The 18940-nt window shown below is 43.5% G+C and overlaps 1 protein-coding gene across 1 annotated transcript in view; it reads right to left on the bottom strand.

Moving 5' to 3' along the window:
* neb (nebulin) overlaps positions 1 to 18940 on the bottom strand; it is a 72230-nt gene that overhangs the window by 8561 nt on the left and 44729 nt on the right. The window contains exons 106-127 of the mRNA XM_056290130.1: positions 18370 to 18474; positions 17004 to 17105; positions 16739 to 16846; positions 16390 to 16494; positions 16094 to 16198; positions 15877 to 15981; positions 15655 to 15759; positions 15274 to 15384; positions 15045 to 15155; positions 14690 to 14791; positions 14429 to 14533; positions 13766 to 13852; positions 12285 to 12398; positions 8692 to 8796; positions 7975 to 8079; positions 6084 to 6188; positions 4658 to 4768; positions 3666 to 3776; positions 3011 to 3124; positions 1538 to 1642; positions 721 to 825; positions 105 to 209 (exon numbers count right to left, since the gene is read on the bottom strand). Of these exons, the coding sequence (XP_056146105.1) occupies positions 105 to 209; positions 721 to 825; positions 1538 to 1642; positions 3011 to 3124; positions 3666 to 3776; positions 4658 to 4768; positions 6084 to 6188; positions 7975 to 8079; positions 8692 to 8796; positions 12285 to 12398; positions 13766 to 13852; positions 14429 to 14533; positions 14690 to 14791; positions 15045 to 15155; positions 15274 to 15384; positions 15655 to 15759; positions 15877 to 15981; positions 16094 to 16198; positions 16390 to 16494; positions 16739 to 16846; positions 17004 to 17105; positions 18370 to 18474 (2331 nt within the window). The remainder of the gene's footprint in view (positions 1 to 104; positions 210 to 720; positions 826 to 1537; positions 1643 to 3010; positions 3125 to 3665; positions 3777 to 4657; positions 4769 to 6083; positions 6189 to 7974; positions 8080 to 8691; positions 8797 to 12284; positions 12399 to 13765; positions 13853 to 14428; positions 14534 to 14689; positions 14792 to 15044; positions 15156 to 15273; positions 15385 to 15654; positions 15760 to 15876; positions 15982 to 16093; positions 16199 to 16389; positions 16495 to 16738; positions 16847 to 17003; positions 17106 to 18369; positions 18475 to 18940) is intronic.

The raw sequence follows: 18940 nt of genomic DNA, 5'->3' as shown, positions 1-18940 counted from the left end.
ACTAAGGTAGAAAAAGCCAAGTGAGAAAAAGTGTCAAAAAGACGTTATTAGAAAAAGGTTAAGAAAACTGTTAAAGTCAAAAGTACTGATTGCAGAGTAGATACCAAGCTGAAATTCTTTGTATTCTCTTTAACGCGAAGCATTTCAGGGGTGTCCGTTACAGCAGACACTTTGCCCTTTATGCTTTTAAGGTCTGTCTGGTACTGAAGCTACAGGGAGAAAAACACAAGCGCAGGTCAAATGTTTAGCAATAACACACAGGGGTAAAAAAGACAAAAATAGATAAGAAAAGAAAAAGTCAGAGATGAATATGTTTTCATTACCAAAAAAGATGATCTTATCTATAACCTAGGTTTACTGAAAATTAATCTATATGTCATTACATCCTTGAACAATGCAAAATATGACTTAAATTACTCTTTAAAGCAAAAAAAAGAGAAAAAAATAGAGTCCGCATTAACCACTAAACTTTTACTTCTGACTTCAATTAGTTTGGACGACATCACACAAGAGAAATTTGAACAGTAAATGTGCATAAAGTATTGAAGATAATACTTTGAAGACCAGACACTGAGACACACACAGAGCCACCCAGCGCTATCATGGGACATAACCTTTGACCTATGCATGAGACTCCCTGGAGCCAAACGCAGTCCAAAAGCTTGAGTCACGAACTGATATTAACCAACACCGTCTGCCATTTTCTCCTCTGCCCCTTACCGTGCTGAAGTTCTTCTGGTTCTCCCGAACTCTCTGCATCTCTGGGGTGTCCAGGACCGGAACATAGTGTGACATGGTCTTCTCAGCCTCCTCCCTGTACCTTTTCTGTAAAACAAAAAGTTTTAAAAAATCGAATCAAATCAAATACAAAGAAATCTTGATCAACTGATGCTTAAATCAAAAAAGAGATAATGATTCTGTCGACATTATTCTCTTTTAAATTTATTTCTAGTTGTCCCCCTTATCCCACCCGCTTAACCCAATGGCATACGGCCGGAACTCCCCTGGCTCACGTTTCCACAGGAAGGAGATAGTCGTAACACCAGCTTCCTTCAAACTCGTGTCGGCTGCTCTCGCTATTTTACACGCTGAAGCATTGCATGGATTGCATTACCTTCAGGCCGCGAAGGAGACGTAGGGAGAATGCTTTCGGTTGCTTGGCTGCAGGCGCCCGGATGGGCCACAGGGGGTCGCTGGAGGACGACGAGTCCCCGAACACTACACCGATCTACACCCGCTATCCCTCGGGTAAGGGTGGCCTAATGAATGCCTTACCCCGTGGACGCTCTGGCCGTGACCGGTTACGGCGAGTCTGGGATACGAATCTCCCAGCCACACGACGAGCGGATTACAAGAATGGCGGTTTATTCCGCTCGGCCGTCAGAGTGGCCTTTGTCGACATTATTCTCAAATGAAATGAGCCCAGATGACCACGTTCTACACCTGGGCATGTATGAACCACAAAAGATGGACAATGGTGACTGACTGTATCAAGTCAACAAGTGAATATGAAGTGTGGTTAGATCCAACCATCTACCTGGCTGACGATGTTCCTCATCTGCTGGGCATGGATAATGTCTGGGGTGTCGATGACAGTTGTGTAGCTGGCCCTATCCATCTCAGCGGTATGCTTGTATTTAGTCTGAAGAGCAGAAAACTGACAGTCAGCACATCTTTCACAATACATGGTTGCGAGTTTAACATCATTTGAATAAGCATGTAAACATATGACTTTATAATGATAGAATATAATAAAAGTCCTTAAAAAATAACGGTAACACTTTAGTATGGGGAACATAAAAAAACGTAATTACTAGTGAATTAGTAATGATCAAGATGTCACTTTAGTATGGGGAACATATTCTAATTAACAAAAACGTAATTTACAGTAATTTAACACTATTAACACTTGTAGTTTTGTGTTTTGTTATGTAAGAACAGACCATATTCATTAAGTGTTAGTAAGGGAGAATAACTCTTCTTGTGGTACTACCACCTTATAAAGTCCATACTAAGCAAAGCATATTGAGAAGGTACTACTAATAAGCAATAATTCTGAGGTTATAGAGGGAAAACTCATAGTTAATGGATTATTGGTTGTATAATAATGCCATGCAGAATAAGGCATTAATGAGTACATAATAATGACCAATTAAGAGCCAATATGTTGCTAATTTACATGCTAATGAGCACCTAATTAATGGTGACTACGTTCCCCATACTAAAGTGTTACCAAAATAACACCTCCGTACATTACCTCTCTGCTGCTTTTTCCAATTTCCTTTTTTTTTTAAAGATTATTTTTTGGGCATTTTTTTTGGGATTTATTTCCCCCTTTTTCTCCCCAATTGTATCCAGCCAATTCCCCTACTCTTTCGAGCCATCCCAGTCACTGCTCCACCTCCTCTGCCAATCCGAGGAGGGCTGCAGACTACCACATGCTTCCTCCGATAAATGTGGAGTCGCCAGCCGCTTCTTTTCACCTGACAGTAAGGAGTTTTGCCAGGAGGACGTAGCGCGTGGGAGGATCACGCCATTCCCCCCAGTTCCCCCTCCGCTCCAAACCAATCAGAGGAGGTGCTAGTGCAGCAACCACATCTGGCTTCCCACCCGCAGACACGGCCAATTATGTCTGTAAGGGCACCCGACCAAGCCGGAGGCAACATCGGGATTCGAACTGGGATCCCCGTGTTGGTAGGCAATGGAATAGACTGCTACGCTACCCAGACACCATTCTTTGGGCATTTTTTTTGGGCACCTTTATTAGATAGCAACAGTATAGAGGCATGCAGGAAATGTGGGAGAGAGAGAGAGGGGTACGACATGCAACAAAGGTAGCTGGCTGGAATCGAACCGGCAACAGTTGCAGCTGTGTGGCCATGTGACATGTGCTGTAACCATTTGGCTATGGAGGTGCGCCAGTTTTTTCCAATTTCAAGCTCCATATCGAACCAGACTCCTCCGACCAACTAAAAGAGCGAAGTCAGTATAAATGGCTCATTGGACAGACCTGACTGAGGATGTCAGTGGCATTCCTGGCCCTCATAAAGTCTGGGGTGTCTGTAGCCAAAGCCAACATTCCATGGCCCTTGATCTCCTGCTCCAACGCCTTCTTGTACTCTCTCTGCAAATGTAAAAAATGAAAGAAAAAAAATCACACAATGTCACAAAAGAGCTTGGCATTAGTGAAACCAGAGAAAGTTGGTGGGTTACTATGAGGAAAGGAATTTCTATTCATTCACACTGAGGAGGGCTGCAAAACCAAAAACTCCTAAGGGAATGTTGAATACACAAGGTTAGCCAAAGTTAAGGATGGAACAAATTAACCAACAACATAATTGACAGCAGACCATGTGAGAGTCTCCACTTAAAACTAAAAGGTAAAACAGCATTAGCTATGAAAATCTGTCTTCAGGCAGGAGCTTAATGGGTTCAGGTAAAGATCAGTGACCAAATAAAGTTAAAAGGACAGCTAAGGAACAATTAGTGATGTCATCAAGCAGGGATGGGAGGAAGTTTCAGACTCAGCTGCTGCCCTGTTAGTGTGATCATAGGGGTTTAGTCATGGGGGGTAGGACTTGGCAGATGATGCGCTAAGAGCGGGATGGAGGGGAGTCCATTCCATGAGGGCGAAGGCACTTCCATCCCCTTGTACTCAGTCCTACCTCACTCAGGATTAGAGTGGCATTCCTTGCTCTCAAAAGCTCCGGAGTTTCCTCCAGTACAGTTAGCCCTTTACCCTTCACCCCCTCCTCTAGATCCTTCCTGTACTCTTTCTACAGGGCGGAAGAAGAAGAGAGAGACTGCAGAGACGGGTAGACAGGCAGGCCAGGCCAAGGCATAAAGACATTCAGTATATGTTCAGATGGAAAGCTGTACTGCTCATCCGCTTAGCTCAAAGTCACCAAACCTCCCAAAAGCTTATCAGTTGATGGAATTTGAATATAAGTTTAGGTCTTAGGAAAAATATCTTCAAGATTAAGCGAATAGAAAATGAGGTCAAAAGTTATGACTGGCCACTTGAGGGGTATTGGTGTCTTGGCAGGAAGCTTGATCAAAGAAAATGTGAACCACAAAATGTCACAAATACCCACATAACATTTGATTCAAGACAGAATGTTTATTGCATCAGGGAAACTTTGCTTCTTCAGCCAAATGCCCATGTGCCCTATTTGGCAACAGAGCACTAAGAGTTAATCAAACACCAACCAGCACAGCAGAAGTACACAGAAGCATGCAAGCTGTTGTTCGTACAAAGCTGTTTGCAGTTTCATACTTGATGGAGGGTTGAGAGTGAACTGGAGAGTCAGTCCAGCTTGTCAGCAAATACAGATACAGGTATAAACACATACAAGACACACAACACAGTATTTTTTTCACTCTTCTACCAGTCACATGTCTCTATGACAGAAGGGAGACAGGTAGCACACCATTAATAGCTTATTATGGTTGTGTAGTGGAGCATGCAAACTAACCAATACTAGTCTGGATGGGTGGATCTGGAAAAATTCCAGAAGAAAGGAGGCACTCGTGGGATAAACGGGAAAAAAATGAGTGGGAAAGAGAGAGGGACTCTGGTTGTGGTGTGGTCTTAGTATGATTATAACGTATGGGTGAGAGGGGAGGGGGAGTGGGGAGGGACTTGTCCTCTAGTTACCTCACTGGCTATTTTGGTGGCGTGTCTGACATGTATCATGGCAGGGGTGACCTCCAAGCCTGAGAGGTTCTTGCCCCTCATGTGCTCCTCAAAGTCCTTCTTATAGTCTTTCTATCAGCCACAAAGATAAGACAGACCACAGACATGGCTCAGATAACCACATGCAAGCCACCCTCATTCACAGTGATGTTACCTCAGCGATTACTTACACCATTCTGGTTACTAGGATGACGCCTGCCTCCGCATGTATCTTCCTACATACTGTTGGTGGGTAAATGTGTGCTTGTGTCTATGTTTGTGTGTTTTTGTACTAGTATAAGGAAAACTTTTTTCTCTTTTTGGATTTTCCCCCATTTTTCTCCCCAGTTGTACCTGGCAAACCACCCCACTCTTCCGAGTGGTGCCGGTCGCTGCTCCATCTCCTCTGCCGATCCAGGAAGGGCTGCTGACTACCACATGCATCCTCTGATACATGTGGAGTCGCCAGCCGCTTCTTTTCACCTGACCGTGAGGAGTTTCACCAGGGGGATGTAGCGCGTGGGAGGATCACGTTATTCCCCCCAGTTCCCCCTCCCCCCCGAACAGGTGCCCTGACCGACCAGAGGAGGCGTTAGTGCAGCGACCAGGCCACATACGCACATCCAGCTTCCCACCCGCAGACATGGCCAATTGTGTCTGTAGGGATGCCCGACCAAGCTGGAGGTAACACAGGGATTTGAACTGGCGAGCCCCGTATTGGTAGGCAACAGAATAGACCACCACACCACTCGGATGCCCTGGAAAACTTTTTACATGAAGAAACACTCTAGTGTTCTTTAGTGGGTCATCATCTACAATACTGTACCTTTGCCACCACTGGATCATCAGAGGGAGATTAGACTGTCTGTACTTACAGTACACTGTGTAAACAGACAACGTCAATACACAATGACAGGTTTAACGCAAGGATTACACCTCATTTTACACTGCCTTTTACCAGGTTGAATTTTTTTCCAGAGAGGGTATCTAATAAGCTGAATCGCATGAAGGGGTGATATTACTCAGCATGTTCATGGGAGTGACCTCGCCTTGCTTTTAAAATGGTCAAGAAAATGACATTGTTTCAGCAAGAAATCAATTCAATTCACTATGTATTTCAACAATTAAAGTAACACAGGCAACATAAAATCTGACGGTATAAACTGGTTCTGAAGACAATGTAAAACTAGGTTTTACTGACAAAGACGTTACATCTAAACAAGTGGCAGCTGGACATCCACTGAACTGAAGCACATCCCAGATATCACAAAGCGAGAATACACTAGAAGCAGATACACATGAGCAGGGATCCTGGAGTCTTTCAAGACTGACGAGAGAACCATACAAAGCAAAATATAAAGGGAACGAGAGCCACGCCAGATGCAGACGTGATGGGTAGCATAATTACCTGGCTCTGCATGTGCTGGGCTTCCTTGGCAGTCACATACGTAGGGGTCTCGAAATCCAGCATGGCCTTGCCCCTCTCCTTCTCATACTTCTCCTTATACTTCACCTGTTCAACATAGCAGTAAAACATAATCACTGTGTTTCAATCTACAGCTTGAAATACTGTCCATGTACAGGAGAACATGGTCACGGGCACTCAATAACTTGATAGATGTATGAAATAGACAAGCATGTAATACTTGGATACCAACAGTCTTGCTATAACTCATGTCTCAACGAGACCCTCCTAAACAGTAGATTCAATGTCCATATGATGCTACTGTTACCAACAGACTGGATAATGGCCTAGCAATTTATTTATTTTTTTGAATTTTTCCCTGTTTGTCTCCTCAATTGTATCCAGCCAATTACCCCACTCTTCCGAGCCATCCCGGTCACTGCTTCACCCCCTCTGCCGATCCGGGGAGGGCTGCAGACTACCACATGCCTCCTCCGATACATGTGGAGTCGCCAGCTGCTCCTTTTCACCTGACAGTGAGGAGTTTCGCCAGGGGAACGTAGCGCATGGGAGGATCACGCTATTCCCCCCAGTTCCCCCTCACCCCAAACAGGCGCCCCGACCAACCAGAGGAGACGCTAGTGCAGCGGCCAGAACACATACCCACATCCGGCTTCCCACCCGCAGACACGGCCAACTGTGTCTGTAAGGACATCCGACCAAGCTGGAGGTAAAACGGGGATTCAAACAGGAGATCACTGTGTTGGTAGGCAATGGACTACCCACTACCCAACTACCCACCCACCGCTACACTACCCGGACGCCCATGGCCTAGTAATTTTGACTTAATGCGATCTTAATTGTTTTGCTTTTTTTTTTTTGCTCTCATACAGGATTACTTTCCACAGACCTTAATAAATCTGTGTGTATAGAGACAACTGCCTGTTATTTAGGTCGCCAGAACAAGTTAATGGAGCCATTAACCATTTACTGACTTGCTCTGCAAAACTGTGAACAACGCTCACCGGTAAATCTACTTTACAGGTCAGCTGCAGACTAATCAAGGAGTAAAACATTAATTTTATCTGACTCGTATTTTATAGGTTTAAAGAGCCTGACAATTCAGATTTATTGGCTGCCTCATAAAATTTAAACCACTTGTCTCTTTTTTTCTGAAATATCTTGTACCCCTGTTCTCGAGTATGGAGTACAGCTAGTTGAGAATTAGGGCTCCTATGTTTTCAAAACAGAAAACCTAACAGAAGTACAGAACTCTTTTTTTGTTTGTTCCCCCTGTCTCACCCCAATTGTATCCGGCCAATTATCCCACTCTTGCGAGCCGTTCCGGTCACTGCTCCACCCCCTCTGCCAATCTGGGGAGGGCTGCAGACTACCACATACCTCCTCTGATACATGTGGGGTCGCCAGCTGCTTCTTTTCACCTGACAGTGAGGAGTTTCGCCAGGGGGACGTAGCGCGTGGGAGAATCATGCTATTCCCCCCAGTTCCCCCTCCCCCCCCGAAGAGGCACCCTGACCGACCAGAGGGGGCGCTAGTGCAGCGACCAGGACACATACCCACATCCGGCTTCCCACCCGCAGACACAGCCAATTGTGTCTGTAGGGATGCCCGACCAAGCCGGAGGCAACACGGGGATTTGAACTGGGATCCCCATGTTGGTAGGCAATGGAATAGACTGCAACACTACCCGGACGCCCAGATGTACAGAACTCTTATACAGATACTGCATACAAGAACCTCTATAGGTACGTGTCAAACAGGAAGTGACATAGGTAAGAAAGTAAAAAAAACAAAAACAAAACAAAACACAAAAAACAGCAGTGAATGTAATAAGGACATAATCTCAGGTGCTCCTGGAAACTGTTTCACTTACGTTACTCTGAAGTTCAGAAGCCTCCCTGAGATGGAGCTGTTCTGGTGTATCGGGAATCATATGGTAGTGACCCTTACTCGCCTCAAATTTCTTCTTGTACTGGTACTACAGGGGAATTCCCAGTCAAGTAAAACAGCTCAGCACAGGGCGAAAAGGGGTAAAAAGAGCCTCTGTCGTGAGCTTACTGTCATCCATTTCATGACACAAATGAGATTCTCATGAAATATATTAAGATATATCGTTATGAAATACATAGAAAATGCAGGAGAGCCCTTTATAAACCAGTGGAGAGGCCGGTAATTTCGTATTAAATGTTTATGAATGGAAAAGAATGACTAAAATGAGGACTACGGGGGGTGGAAAAAAGATGTGGGGGAGAAGGAGGTTACAGAGGGTGGTAGTATGGGAAGGTCAAAGGTGAGAGGGTTAAGGATCACTACCAGATGAGGTGACAAAACAACTAGTTTATGGATGAGGTTCTAGGATGTCACAAAGCTTAGTTTGCAAATCCATGACATGGTCAAGGGTTTACAGCATGTTTTGGTAGAAATGACTGTTACACTGGTATGTTGAGTGATGAGGGAAGCGGGTATGAGAGCAGAATGCTGAGGTCAGATCCATTTCAATTGCCTACGGCAGGACCATTGAAACCAAACAGACCCCCAGTATCCTGTGTGGGGGTGTGTGAGGAGTGTTAGAGGGCTGGTGATGCCTTACGTCACTCGACAGCTTGCTGGTGCTCAGGTTGTGCTGCATAGACAGAGACTCAGCCATGTCTGTCACAGGCTTGTGGATCTTTTTCAGGTCACCCTTGTACTTCACCTGGCGGAGACAGCAGGGATTGAAAACACCACGAAATCATGATAAATCCTGCACTGACATTTGCTTGTGTTTGACAGTCCGTTTCCACGGATCTCAAATTACTTGGAGTAAATGCTCTGCACTTGGAAAAAAAAAAGCTGCTGTAGTTAACAAGAAGTCTTGAGGTGTTTCTCAGACAGGGCCGCCGCTCCCATAACGCGCATCACCCACTGTGCGTAGGGCACCAACTGCCGGAGGGGGGCACCAGGATTATTTATTTATTTATAATTTTCATAATGATTAATTATTCAAATTTAAGATGAACCACCATTATAACAAGTATCCATAAGACCATTATAGGTAATACAGAGATACACATACTTCCTCGAAATTGTAACGACCACGGATGAATAGGCTCGGTAGCCCTTGGCTAACGGGTCGGACCCTTTAGTCGACTGGTTAACGTTGTCGGCGGTGCGGGAAATCCGAGTTCGCGTCCCGGCTGTGACGGTCCGGCGGGCTGCCCCCCCCCCCGAATTCGCTACAAAATAATAAAATGAATTATGGTGTCCACCTCCTTCCTATGGTCTGTGCGATTGCGCCTAGCAAACTCAAGCCTGGCGCCAACTTAAACGTTAGCTACACACTATGGCTTCAAAATTACTTCTTAAAATACTGTAAAGTGCTTAAATGTTAGCCTTGGAATGCATAACATACATAACCTAATGGCAGGAAACATGTTGAGGCCACCAGCTTGCTAAAGTTAGCGAGCTAGAGATCTTATACCGTTAGCTGCAAGCAAATATCTCATAATCTTTAATGTTACCAGTGTAACCGGTTATTTTCTCGCCCGGTGCGGGATTCGATACGGGGTATACTGCATCACAAGGCGATATCACTAACTGCTCGGCTAAAGGGTCAGACCCGTTAGCTAGGGGCTAACGTGTCTTATTAGTAGTTTACACCAGCATCGTTTCGGAGGCAAATATGTAAGGGGAGCTAGCGGTTGCGTTACTAGGTGCAGAGTTTCAGCAATAGATTACGGTTTATTTTGAGATACATGACTACGTTCTTCTCTGTAATGGTTAGCCTACTCATCATGTGTCAACACCCCTTGCTTCAAACCAACCATTAGCATGCCAGATCCATCCGTCTTTAGCAAAGCACTTGCGCAAGTTTAGCATATTTATTTCACAACATACCGTTTGCAAGACCCATTATGATCGTGTAAGGCCGTTTGAGAGAATCAGATTGTAGCCTCTTAACGCAGGAATAACTTGTGGGCATCGTAGGCTGCTGGTAATCAGATCTGACATGACAAATGGACCAGCGTTCAGAGATTGCTAATTGGCTGTGTAAAATCGATTTATTTGTCAGGGTAAGGGCGACATCTGCAGGTGAAATCAAGTCATAACTGCTATTGCTTAATTACAAACCCCAATTCCAACGAAGTTGGCACGTTGTGTAAAACATGAATAAAAACAGAATACAATGATTTGCAAATCCTTTTCGACCTATATTCAATTGAATACACTACAAAGACAAGATATTTAATGTTCAAACTGATAAACTTTACTGTTTTTTTGTGTGTGCAAATATTCACTCATTTTGAATTTGGTGCCTGCAACACGTTCCAAAGAAGCTGGGACAGGGGCAACAGAAGACTGGGAAAGTTGAGGAATGCTCAAAAAACACCTGTTTGGAACGTTCCACAGGTGAACAGCTTAACTGGAGACAGGTGAGTGTCATGACTGGGTATAAAAGGAGCATCCCGAAAGGCTCAGCCGTTCACAAGCAAGGATGGGGCGAAGTTCATCACTTCGTGAACAACTGCGTGAGCAAATAGTCCAACAGTTTAAGAACAACGTTTCTCAACGTACAATTGCAAGGAATTTAGGGATTTCATCATCTACAGTCCATAATATCATCAAAAGATCCAGAGAATCCGGAGACATCTCTGCATGTAAGCGGCAAGGCCGAAAACCAACATTGAATGCCCGTGACCTTCGATCCCTCAGGGGGCACTGCATTAAAAACCGACATCATTCTGTAAAGGATATTAACACGTGGGCTCAGGAACACTTGGGAAAACCATCGTCAGTTAACACAGTTCGTCACTACATCTACAAGTGCAACTTAAAACTCTACCATGCAAAGCGAAAGCCATATATCAACAACACCCAGAAACCCCACCGGCTTCTCTGGGCCCGAGCTCATCTGAGATGGACTGACGCAAAGTGGAAAAGTGTGCTGTGGTCTGACGAGTCCACATTTCAAATTGTTTTTGGAAATCATGGATGTCGTGTCCTCTGGGCTAAAGAGGAAAAGGACCATCCAGATTGTTATCAGCGCAAAGTCCAAAAGCCAGCATCTGTGATGGTATGGGGGTGTGTTAGTTCCCATGGCATCATGGGTAACTTGCACATCTGTGAAGGCACCATTAATGCTGAAAGGTACATACAGGTTTTGGAGCAACATATGCTGCCATCCAAGCGATGTCTTTGTCAGGGGCGTCCCTACTTATTTCAGCAAGACAATGTCAAGCCACATTCTGCATATGTTACAACAGCGTGGCTTCATAGTAAAAGAGTGAGGGTACTAGACTGGCCTGCCTGCAGTCCAGACCTGTCTCCCATTGAAAATGTGTGGCGCATTATGAAGCACAAAATACAACAACGGAGACCCCGGACTGTTGAGCAACTGAAGTCGTACATCAAGCAAGAATGGGAAAGAATTCCACCTACAAAGCTTCAACAATTAGTGTCCTCAGTTCCCAAACGCTTATTGAGTGTTGTTAAAAGGAAAGGTGATGTAACACAGTGGTAAACATGCCCCTGTCCCAGCTTTTTTGGAATGTGTTGCAGGCATCAAATTCAAAATGACTGAATATTTGAACCCCCCCCCCCAAAGTTTATCAGTTTGAACATTAAAAATCTTGTCTTTGTAGTGTATTCAACTGAATATAGGTCAAAAAGGATTTGCAAATCATTGTATTCTGTTTTTATTTACGTTTTACACAACGTCCCAACTTCATTGGAATTGAGGTTTGTAATTAGAATCCATCCATCCATTAGCTGAACCGCTTATCCTGTTCTCAGGGTCACGGGGATGCTGGAGCCTATTCCAGCAGTCATTGGGTGGCAGGCGGGGACACACCCTGGACAGGCTGCTAGGCCTGTCTAGAAGAATACATTTTTTTTACCAATACCAAAAACATTTTTCTTACCAATACAAATATTTATACCAACATGTGGTGTGTTTATTTTTTCCCCCTGAGGGGTTTGTGGGGGTGGGGGTGGGGTGGCTGATAGTGTGTGCACCACCACACGGCAGGCGGGGGGGGGGGGGGGCCACAAAGCAATTACGCCTAGGGCACCCAAATAGCTAGCAGCGGCCCTGTTCTCAGACACAGATCATAGGACAGACATCAGATGGATCATAGATGGATTGTCTTGGATATTACATGTAATGCTCAGAGGGATCATATTGTGACTTGTGTAAGCACCTACCTCACTAGCCAGTATATTGGCATCCTTCAAAGTCTGATAAATCTTACTCTCCTTCATGTCATACTGTGGCCTCTTTCCTTTCACCTCCTTGTCAAACTTCTCTTTGTACTTCACCTATTAGGGCAGGATACGAGAGTCAGTCACAAACTAAACGGGAGCATTTGGTGAGTTGGGAAAACTAAAGATTAATGTAAATTGAGAAATATGGAACGTTTTGTTGTGGAGGAGAAACATTTTAGGTGCAATCGGTTACACTGTATAAAAAGGGACGAGTAACTTGAATTTGGATATGACACATGCTGTACCATACCTTTGAAATTATAATTCATTCGTTCATTTGTATCCCTTGTTATACAAAAACAAAAACTGTGGTCAAACCATGGGTTTGTATTCTGGGAGTACTTGTTTCGTCTATACAACTGTGCATTTATATTTTTGAGGAAATTCTTTGCTGCATTTTGCTTGACATTCGTAGCTGCAAATAATCCCAGAAAGCAGACCATTGGGATTTTACCACAGAAATGGATGGCGCATTCAACGAACTGAACAAACACAACATGTACTTCATATATAAAACTATATATATGGTAGACATAAAAGAAGAAAAGAGAGACGTTCAGGACTGAGATCCCATTCCACAGATTGATGCAAGGCTATAAAGCTGATCTGCATCCCAAGCAGCTTTAGGGGAAAAGTGAGATTAAGCAGTATCTTAAATCAATATTCTTCAGAAGGTTTTTTTTTCTAGGATGAAAATCCAACAGTAAATATGTAGTCAGTCTTCACAGTAGTATATCACACTATGGGGGCAGGGCATAACTTGTGCCTCTATTTGTCAAGGCTAAATCTGCCTCCTAGTGTAGGAGTTGAATGTAAAAAGAGCGCAGTGTGGTCACCTACTTGCTGTACACAAAACCTTGTTGGTACAAATGCAGATGCAACAGCTTATTCATTTAATGACACCACATGATCAGAGGGAGGAAATTCATTTCATTTAAAACATTCTGATACAGAGACGATAAGTTATTCAGGACTGTGTAGGAGCCCTGTAACTGGGCAGAAAAAGAATGTCGGAAAAGCAAATAGCTAGATTAATTTCCAGCCCAGGGACACATTAAGCACTTAGCATGCATTTAATGCACTAATGCATTGCTTGGCGATGCTTGTCATGAGGTAGTGTTTATTGGGGAAACAAAGAGGCTGCAGACATATATGCAATGATAAGCGGCATGAAAATACGTGAAAGTGACATCAAAATAAAAAACGCATTAAAAATAAGGTTTGAATTCAATCAAAATAATTTTTGAAATATTCCTTCTGTTCTTTGGCAAAGGTGCGGTGAAACCCACTGTGACGTCAGAAAGAAACCAGTCAATCATTCAGTCAGCATACGGAGGAAAAGGAGACAGCAAGACAGAGGACACAGACATGTAGCAGCAGCCCATTGGCCCCACGGGGCTCCAGGGCTTTAACCTCCTTACATCACTAGTCAGGGCACTCATTTTCTTAATGTGGCGCATCATGGGGGTATCGAAGGAGGCTGCTCCATGGAGAGAGGGCTTGTCTACCTACAAAGCGCAGTGAGATTGAGGGATGAGAATACACAGACTAGGACAGTATGGAAGGGCAGTGAGATGGCCAGGGGAGGGTTAGGGATGGAATGACACAAGGGAAATATGTAGGAGGAGGAACATATATTAAGGAGGCCATGGCAAGAGGGGAGATGTACAATGTGGAGATATGGGTAATTGAACATGTATATTCTTTACATTAATAAGCTCACAGTGACAGAAGAAGACGTGTATAGTAATGCAGGATGGCATGGAAGGCATTAAAGAGCTGCTAGATGTAAAGTTAGGCCTATGGAATTGTTGCTAAGCATCTACTACAGCAATATTAGGGTGCTGGTTGAGCTCTAGGAAGCTTATCCAGCAATGACCTCAAGCTGGTCTTAGCTGGAGCCACGTCACTTTCACTTTCTGCATGACATCTCAACTGTGAAATTTACAAGGTTAAAACTCTCTATGAATATAATACAAATGTATATTGGGATACAAATAAAAGGAAACAATAGGAGAACATGGCAGAAGAATACGCCCAAGGCATGGTCTGACGAGAAAAATGGAGGGTATGGTCTGGTGTACCTGGCTGGTCAACTTGGACACCTCAGTGGCCAGGGCAATGTCTGGGCGGTGGGCCAGAGAACCTCCACGGCTGGCCTCCAGGCGAGCTTTCTCACGGTAACCAACCTGACAGAGACAGGAGAAATCAGACCTCAAGGAGACTATGGTCAGACTACAGAGGTGATATGATGGAAGGCTTGTTGGAGGATCTCACTCAGTTCAAAGGGGTACAAATACTACACTCGAGTCAGCTGAGCAGAAAGATAGTAAGTATCCGATTACCTCGCTGATGAGTTTGGCTGCCTGGGTGGCCTTCTTAATATCAGGGCGATCGGCTACAGAGGTGTAGTGCAGTTTGTCCTTGGCATCTTTCTTGTAGGCAAACTACAGGGTTTGGAGGGATGACAGGCACAGCAAAAGTAGCAAAAGGTGAGAAACATGAAAAAGAAAGATATATAAAAAAACTAAGGTGGGCTAGGATCGTATAGAACAACATTTTTGGTGGGAATTCCTAAAAGTCACAGATGAGAATAGTTATGTTATGTACTGCTCCATGATCAAAGGTATTGTATGACGAATAAGCAGGAAAATGCGTATCAAAAGCAGTGTTTCAGTCAGAACAGCTGAATTGGCCTACATTGCTCTGCTTCTTGGCCACTTCCATGGCATGTTTCACATCAGGTGGTACAGTCATCCGGTTGTACTTGGACTTGCCCTTGTCATTCTCAAATTTCTCTTTGTACAGTTTCTAAGGCAAAGGAAAAGGTTGTTAAAGCCAAAATAGGCACAAAACAGTTCAAGGCTCATAAAATGGCTAGATCCAAGCTCAGTTATTTAAGGTAATGTAAATAGAGAACTGCTCGTACCCCGCTGACAAGCTTGTTGACTTCCTTGCTGTGGACAGTGTCACGAGTCTCCTTCAGGGTGGTGAATGAGCCAGACTGCATGTCCTTCTTACTGGCCTCTTTGTATTTGCTCTGCGGAGGAGGGCAATGAATAACCATATAAGTCATTGATATAAAAACAAGTGTTTGGAGCGTCTTCAATTAAAATCTGCATGTATTACTGAGAAAGTGAGAGAGAGGGAGACAAGAAGGAAAGAAAAGATGAAATCAACATATGTTGTAATCTCAATCACCAAAGAAGATCCTTTTCAGTCTCATATGCTCACATTCTCAATCGGCAGATAACATGTAGTTCAATCTCCATCTGCAGAACTAATGGTGTTTCTACTGAATGGTTCTCACCTCAGACACAAGGGTGCGCACTGACTTGGCATGGAGAATCTGAGGAGTGTCGAGGACTGGCACGTAGTGGCCCTTTTCCTTCTCATACTTCTCTTTATACTTTATCTGGGGTGGGGGGCAAGTATGGGTATTATTTCCACATGGACTTTTCTGGCAGTATAGCTGCTGTGATATTTTAACCCAACTGGACCAAAGGGGTTAAAGTGAATGGGAGAAACTTACATCACTAGCCATCTCAGTATTCTTCTTAGCAAGGACAGTGTATTTGTCATCCACAACAGGTATCACACAGCCCTTCATCGCCTCCTTGTCATACTTGTACTCAATCTGTGGAAAAAAAGAGCAGGCTGAGTCTTTGACCATCAGTGGAGACTAGCCTGTTGCTAGTGTGCAAAAATAAAAATCTGTAAAAATAAAGTACAACTGAGGATTAGCTCACATCACTCTGCTGTAAGGTGTTTTTGGCAGCAGTGACAAAGTCAGGCCTGTCTGCAATCCAGATCCACTTGTTCTTGGTGGCTTCATACCTTCTCCTGTAGTCAAGCTGAAATTGGACATGATTTGGGAGGTTATGATAGGCTACAAATGGCATTGTATTACCATTTGTTTCAGTTTAATTAGTCCAATAACTCTTATAAATGATTTTTCAATTTTTTTTCCAATTATATATGTTCATCAGTTCTTAATTATATTTATATATCTATTTGTAGGTTTAACATCTCTGGGAACACTCACGTTACTGATATTCTTGTAAGCATCCTTGGCAGCACGGATCTGTTGGGCCTCAGGGTCCATGTTGATATGGGCCTTGCTCTTCTCGTACAACTCTTTGTATTTCAGCTAACAGAGACATGAAGAAGACACCATCACGTACAATCTATGCCAGCCAAAAGTCAGGTCAGGTACTGCAGACAAACAGGGCTAAAAAGTACAGCAAAATCGACTCGTCCCCTACCTAGTTTCAGCCAAAGCCTTGTCTGCAGTTTCTTTTAAAATATCAATCTTGTTCATACCGCCACTTAATCTGCCTTTGCAACTCACCAACTACATCTGGAGAGGTGCAGCCATTTTGAGAGGTACTTACAGTACTAGTGATCTCCTTGACCTTCTTCATGTGCTGCTGGTATGGCGTATCATAAGGCATGGTATATCCTTTAGCCTTGTTCTTGTTGTACTCCATCTTGTAAATAATCTGCAAGACAATTCACCATAAAATATTTAGGTGTCACGTTCAAATAAAGTAAATAAATGAAATGAATACAGTGTGCTGTTAGAATACAATGATGCACTGTGCAAAAAAATAAACCTGACGTCATTTTAAACTTGATGAGAAGGAAAAAAGAACTTACATCACTGATCTTCTTGCTACGTTTGTGGGACTCATACTCAGGAGTGTCCAAGATGGAGGTGAATTTGTCCTTGGCACGCTCATACTGCTCCTTGTACTTCAACTGAAGGAGGAAGGTGATGTGCAAGGAATGCAAAAGTTAGAATCATTGTCATCAGAATTCATAATTTCCCCGATCTAATCTTATAAGTTTATTTGTGTATATCATTACAAATGATCTCATGTCTAGCTTTTGGGTAGAAAATGTTCTCATCTGAAAATATTTACATCAAACTAATAAACATTTTGAATAACAGTGTATAAACTAATTGAAATAATTAAATGGTGCTATACGCCCACTAACTATTAAACTTTAACTGTTGTTAGATGTAATTGTAAGATATTATGTTGAATGACAGACATGGAATGGGGCCATGCACAAGCATGAAAATAAGCTTAATAACACATGCATCAACAAAAATGAGGAGGCTGATTTGACAATGAGAATGAAGGCTGGGACAAATGTTACCAATGTTCAGCTATGACTCAGTCTCTACTGTCCACGTAGTTCACGTTGACCAGCAGTCCATTCTTATGCTATTGCACACAGGATGTCCTGTCACTGAATCTGTAAGCCTGATACATAGTTCCAGTACAGGTGAGGTTAACTCATGGAGGATACACTTCATTAACATGTTGTCACTCTCTATTACAGTGTTTAGTCTCCTGCCAACTCCACTAAAGCTACTGTGCACTGGCTGACTATCTGATGAGTTAAGCACAACAAGGTGGCAACAAAACTGATACAGAGCATCAACCTGCCTCTGATTAAATGATCAGTTATCAATTAAGGATCCCCTTGAAAACACAATGGTTCATCTCAATTAACAGAGGCTATGACAATGTAAATGCTCAACATGTGCCTGTATCTATGACAGTACACCTGTTCACTAATCTGCTGTTTAACTGCAAAGATATTTCTGTATTTCTGCATGACCTTTTATTTTTCCTGATGACTGCTGTACAGCTATTGTGCCTCATGCATACAGGAAAGATGGGTTACTCAACAAGAGATGTGGGGTCTTGTTATCAGTGAGAGCTGAAGAGACAGGGCATGGATGGAGGTGGGAGCTATATTAGAGTATGATGGAGGGGCAGGGTGTATGGCAGTTTAGATGAATGGAGGAATGGGGATGCTATGTACTATGACGTCCTAAGGCCCTGTCCAGAAACGTCAACAAGGAATTGGCTATCCCAGAGACCTGACAAACAAAAGTTTTGCATTTGTAAAAGCTGGTTATTTTCTCTAATGAAGGCTGATATGCGATCAGTCTGTTTGTGGTCAGGGCCCAGAGATATGATCGGCCAACTGCCCTCTGATTGTTTACCTTACTGCCCATAATGGACTGGTAAAGGGCTGTGAGGATGTCTGGACGGAGCAGCTCATTGCAGCCCCTCTTAAGTAGATCCTTGGCTTTGGCTTTATACTTTGCCTGTCCATAAGTACACAAACACCAACACACACACACACACACACACACACACATACACACACAGCATGCCATAGTTTAGGACACATAAAAAGCAGGAACAACACGGGGAAGACTGGAGATGGGCTCCGGAGATCCAAGTGTGAAGACATAGATTTGTGTCCTTGCCTGTGCCCTCAGTGCAAATGAAACAATCGCTTTCAATTATGTGATAGTGACCCTGAACAATAACTATGAATTTGTTGACCAGCTTCTTTGTCTAATTCATGCTTTTGAAATGAATCAAAAGATGAAATGATAATAACCTATTTAAGCACTGTGGGTGTCTAGAAAAGCGCTATATATACGTATATATACATATGTATTTATTATTATTATTATTGTTATTGTTCTCCACCATCGGTACTGTGCCCTCACAGGGTACCGATGGAAACTATCAAATCCGCTGTGGGAACCCCTGGGAAACAGG

Source organism: Lampris incognitus, chromosome 11 (assembly GCF_029633865.1).
Source record: "Lampris incognitus isolate fLamInc1 chromosome 11, fLamInc1.hap2, whole genome shotgun sequence".
Lineage (NCBI taxonomy): Eukaryota > Metazoa > Chordata > Actinopteri > Lampriformes > Lampridae > Lampris > Lampris incognitus.
This window is presented reverse-complemented; position numbering and strand designations above follow the sequence as displayed.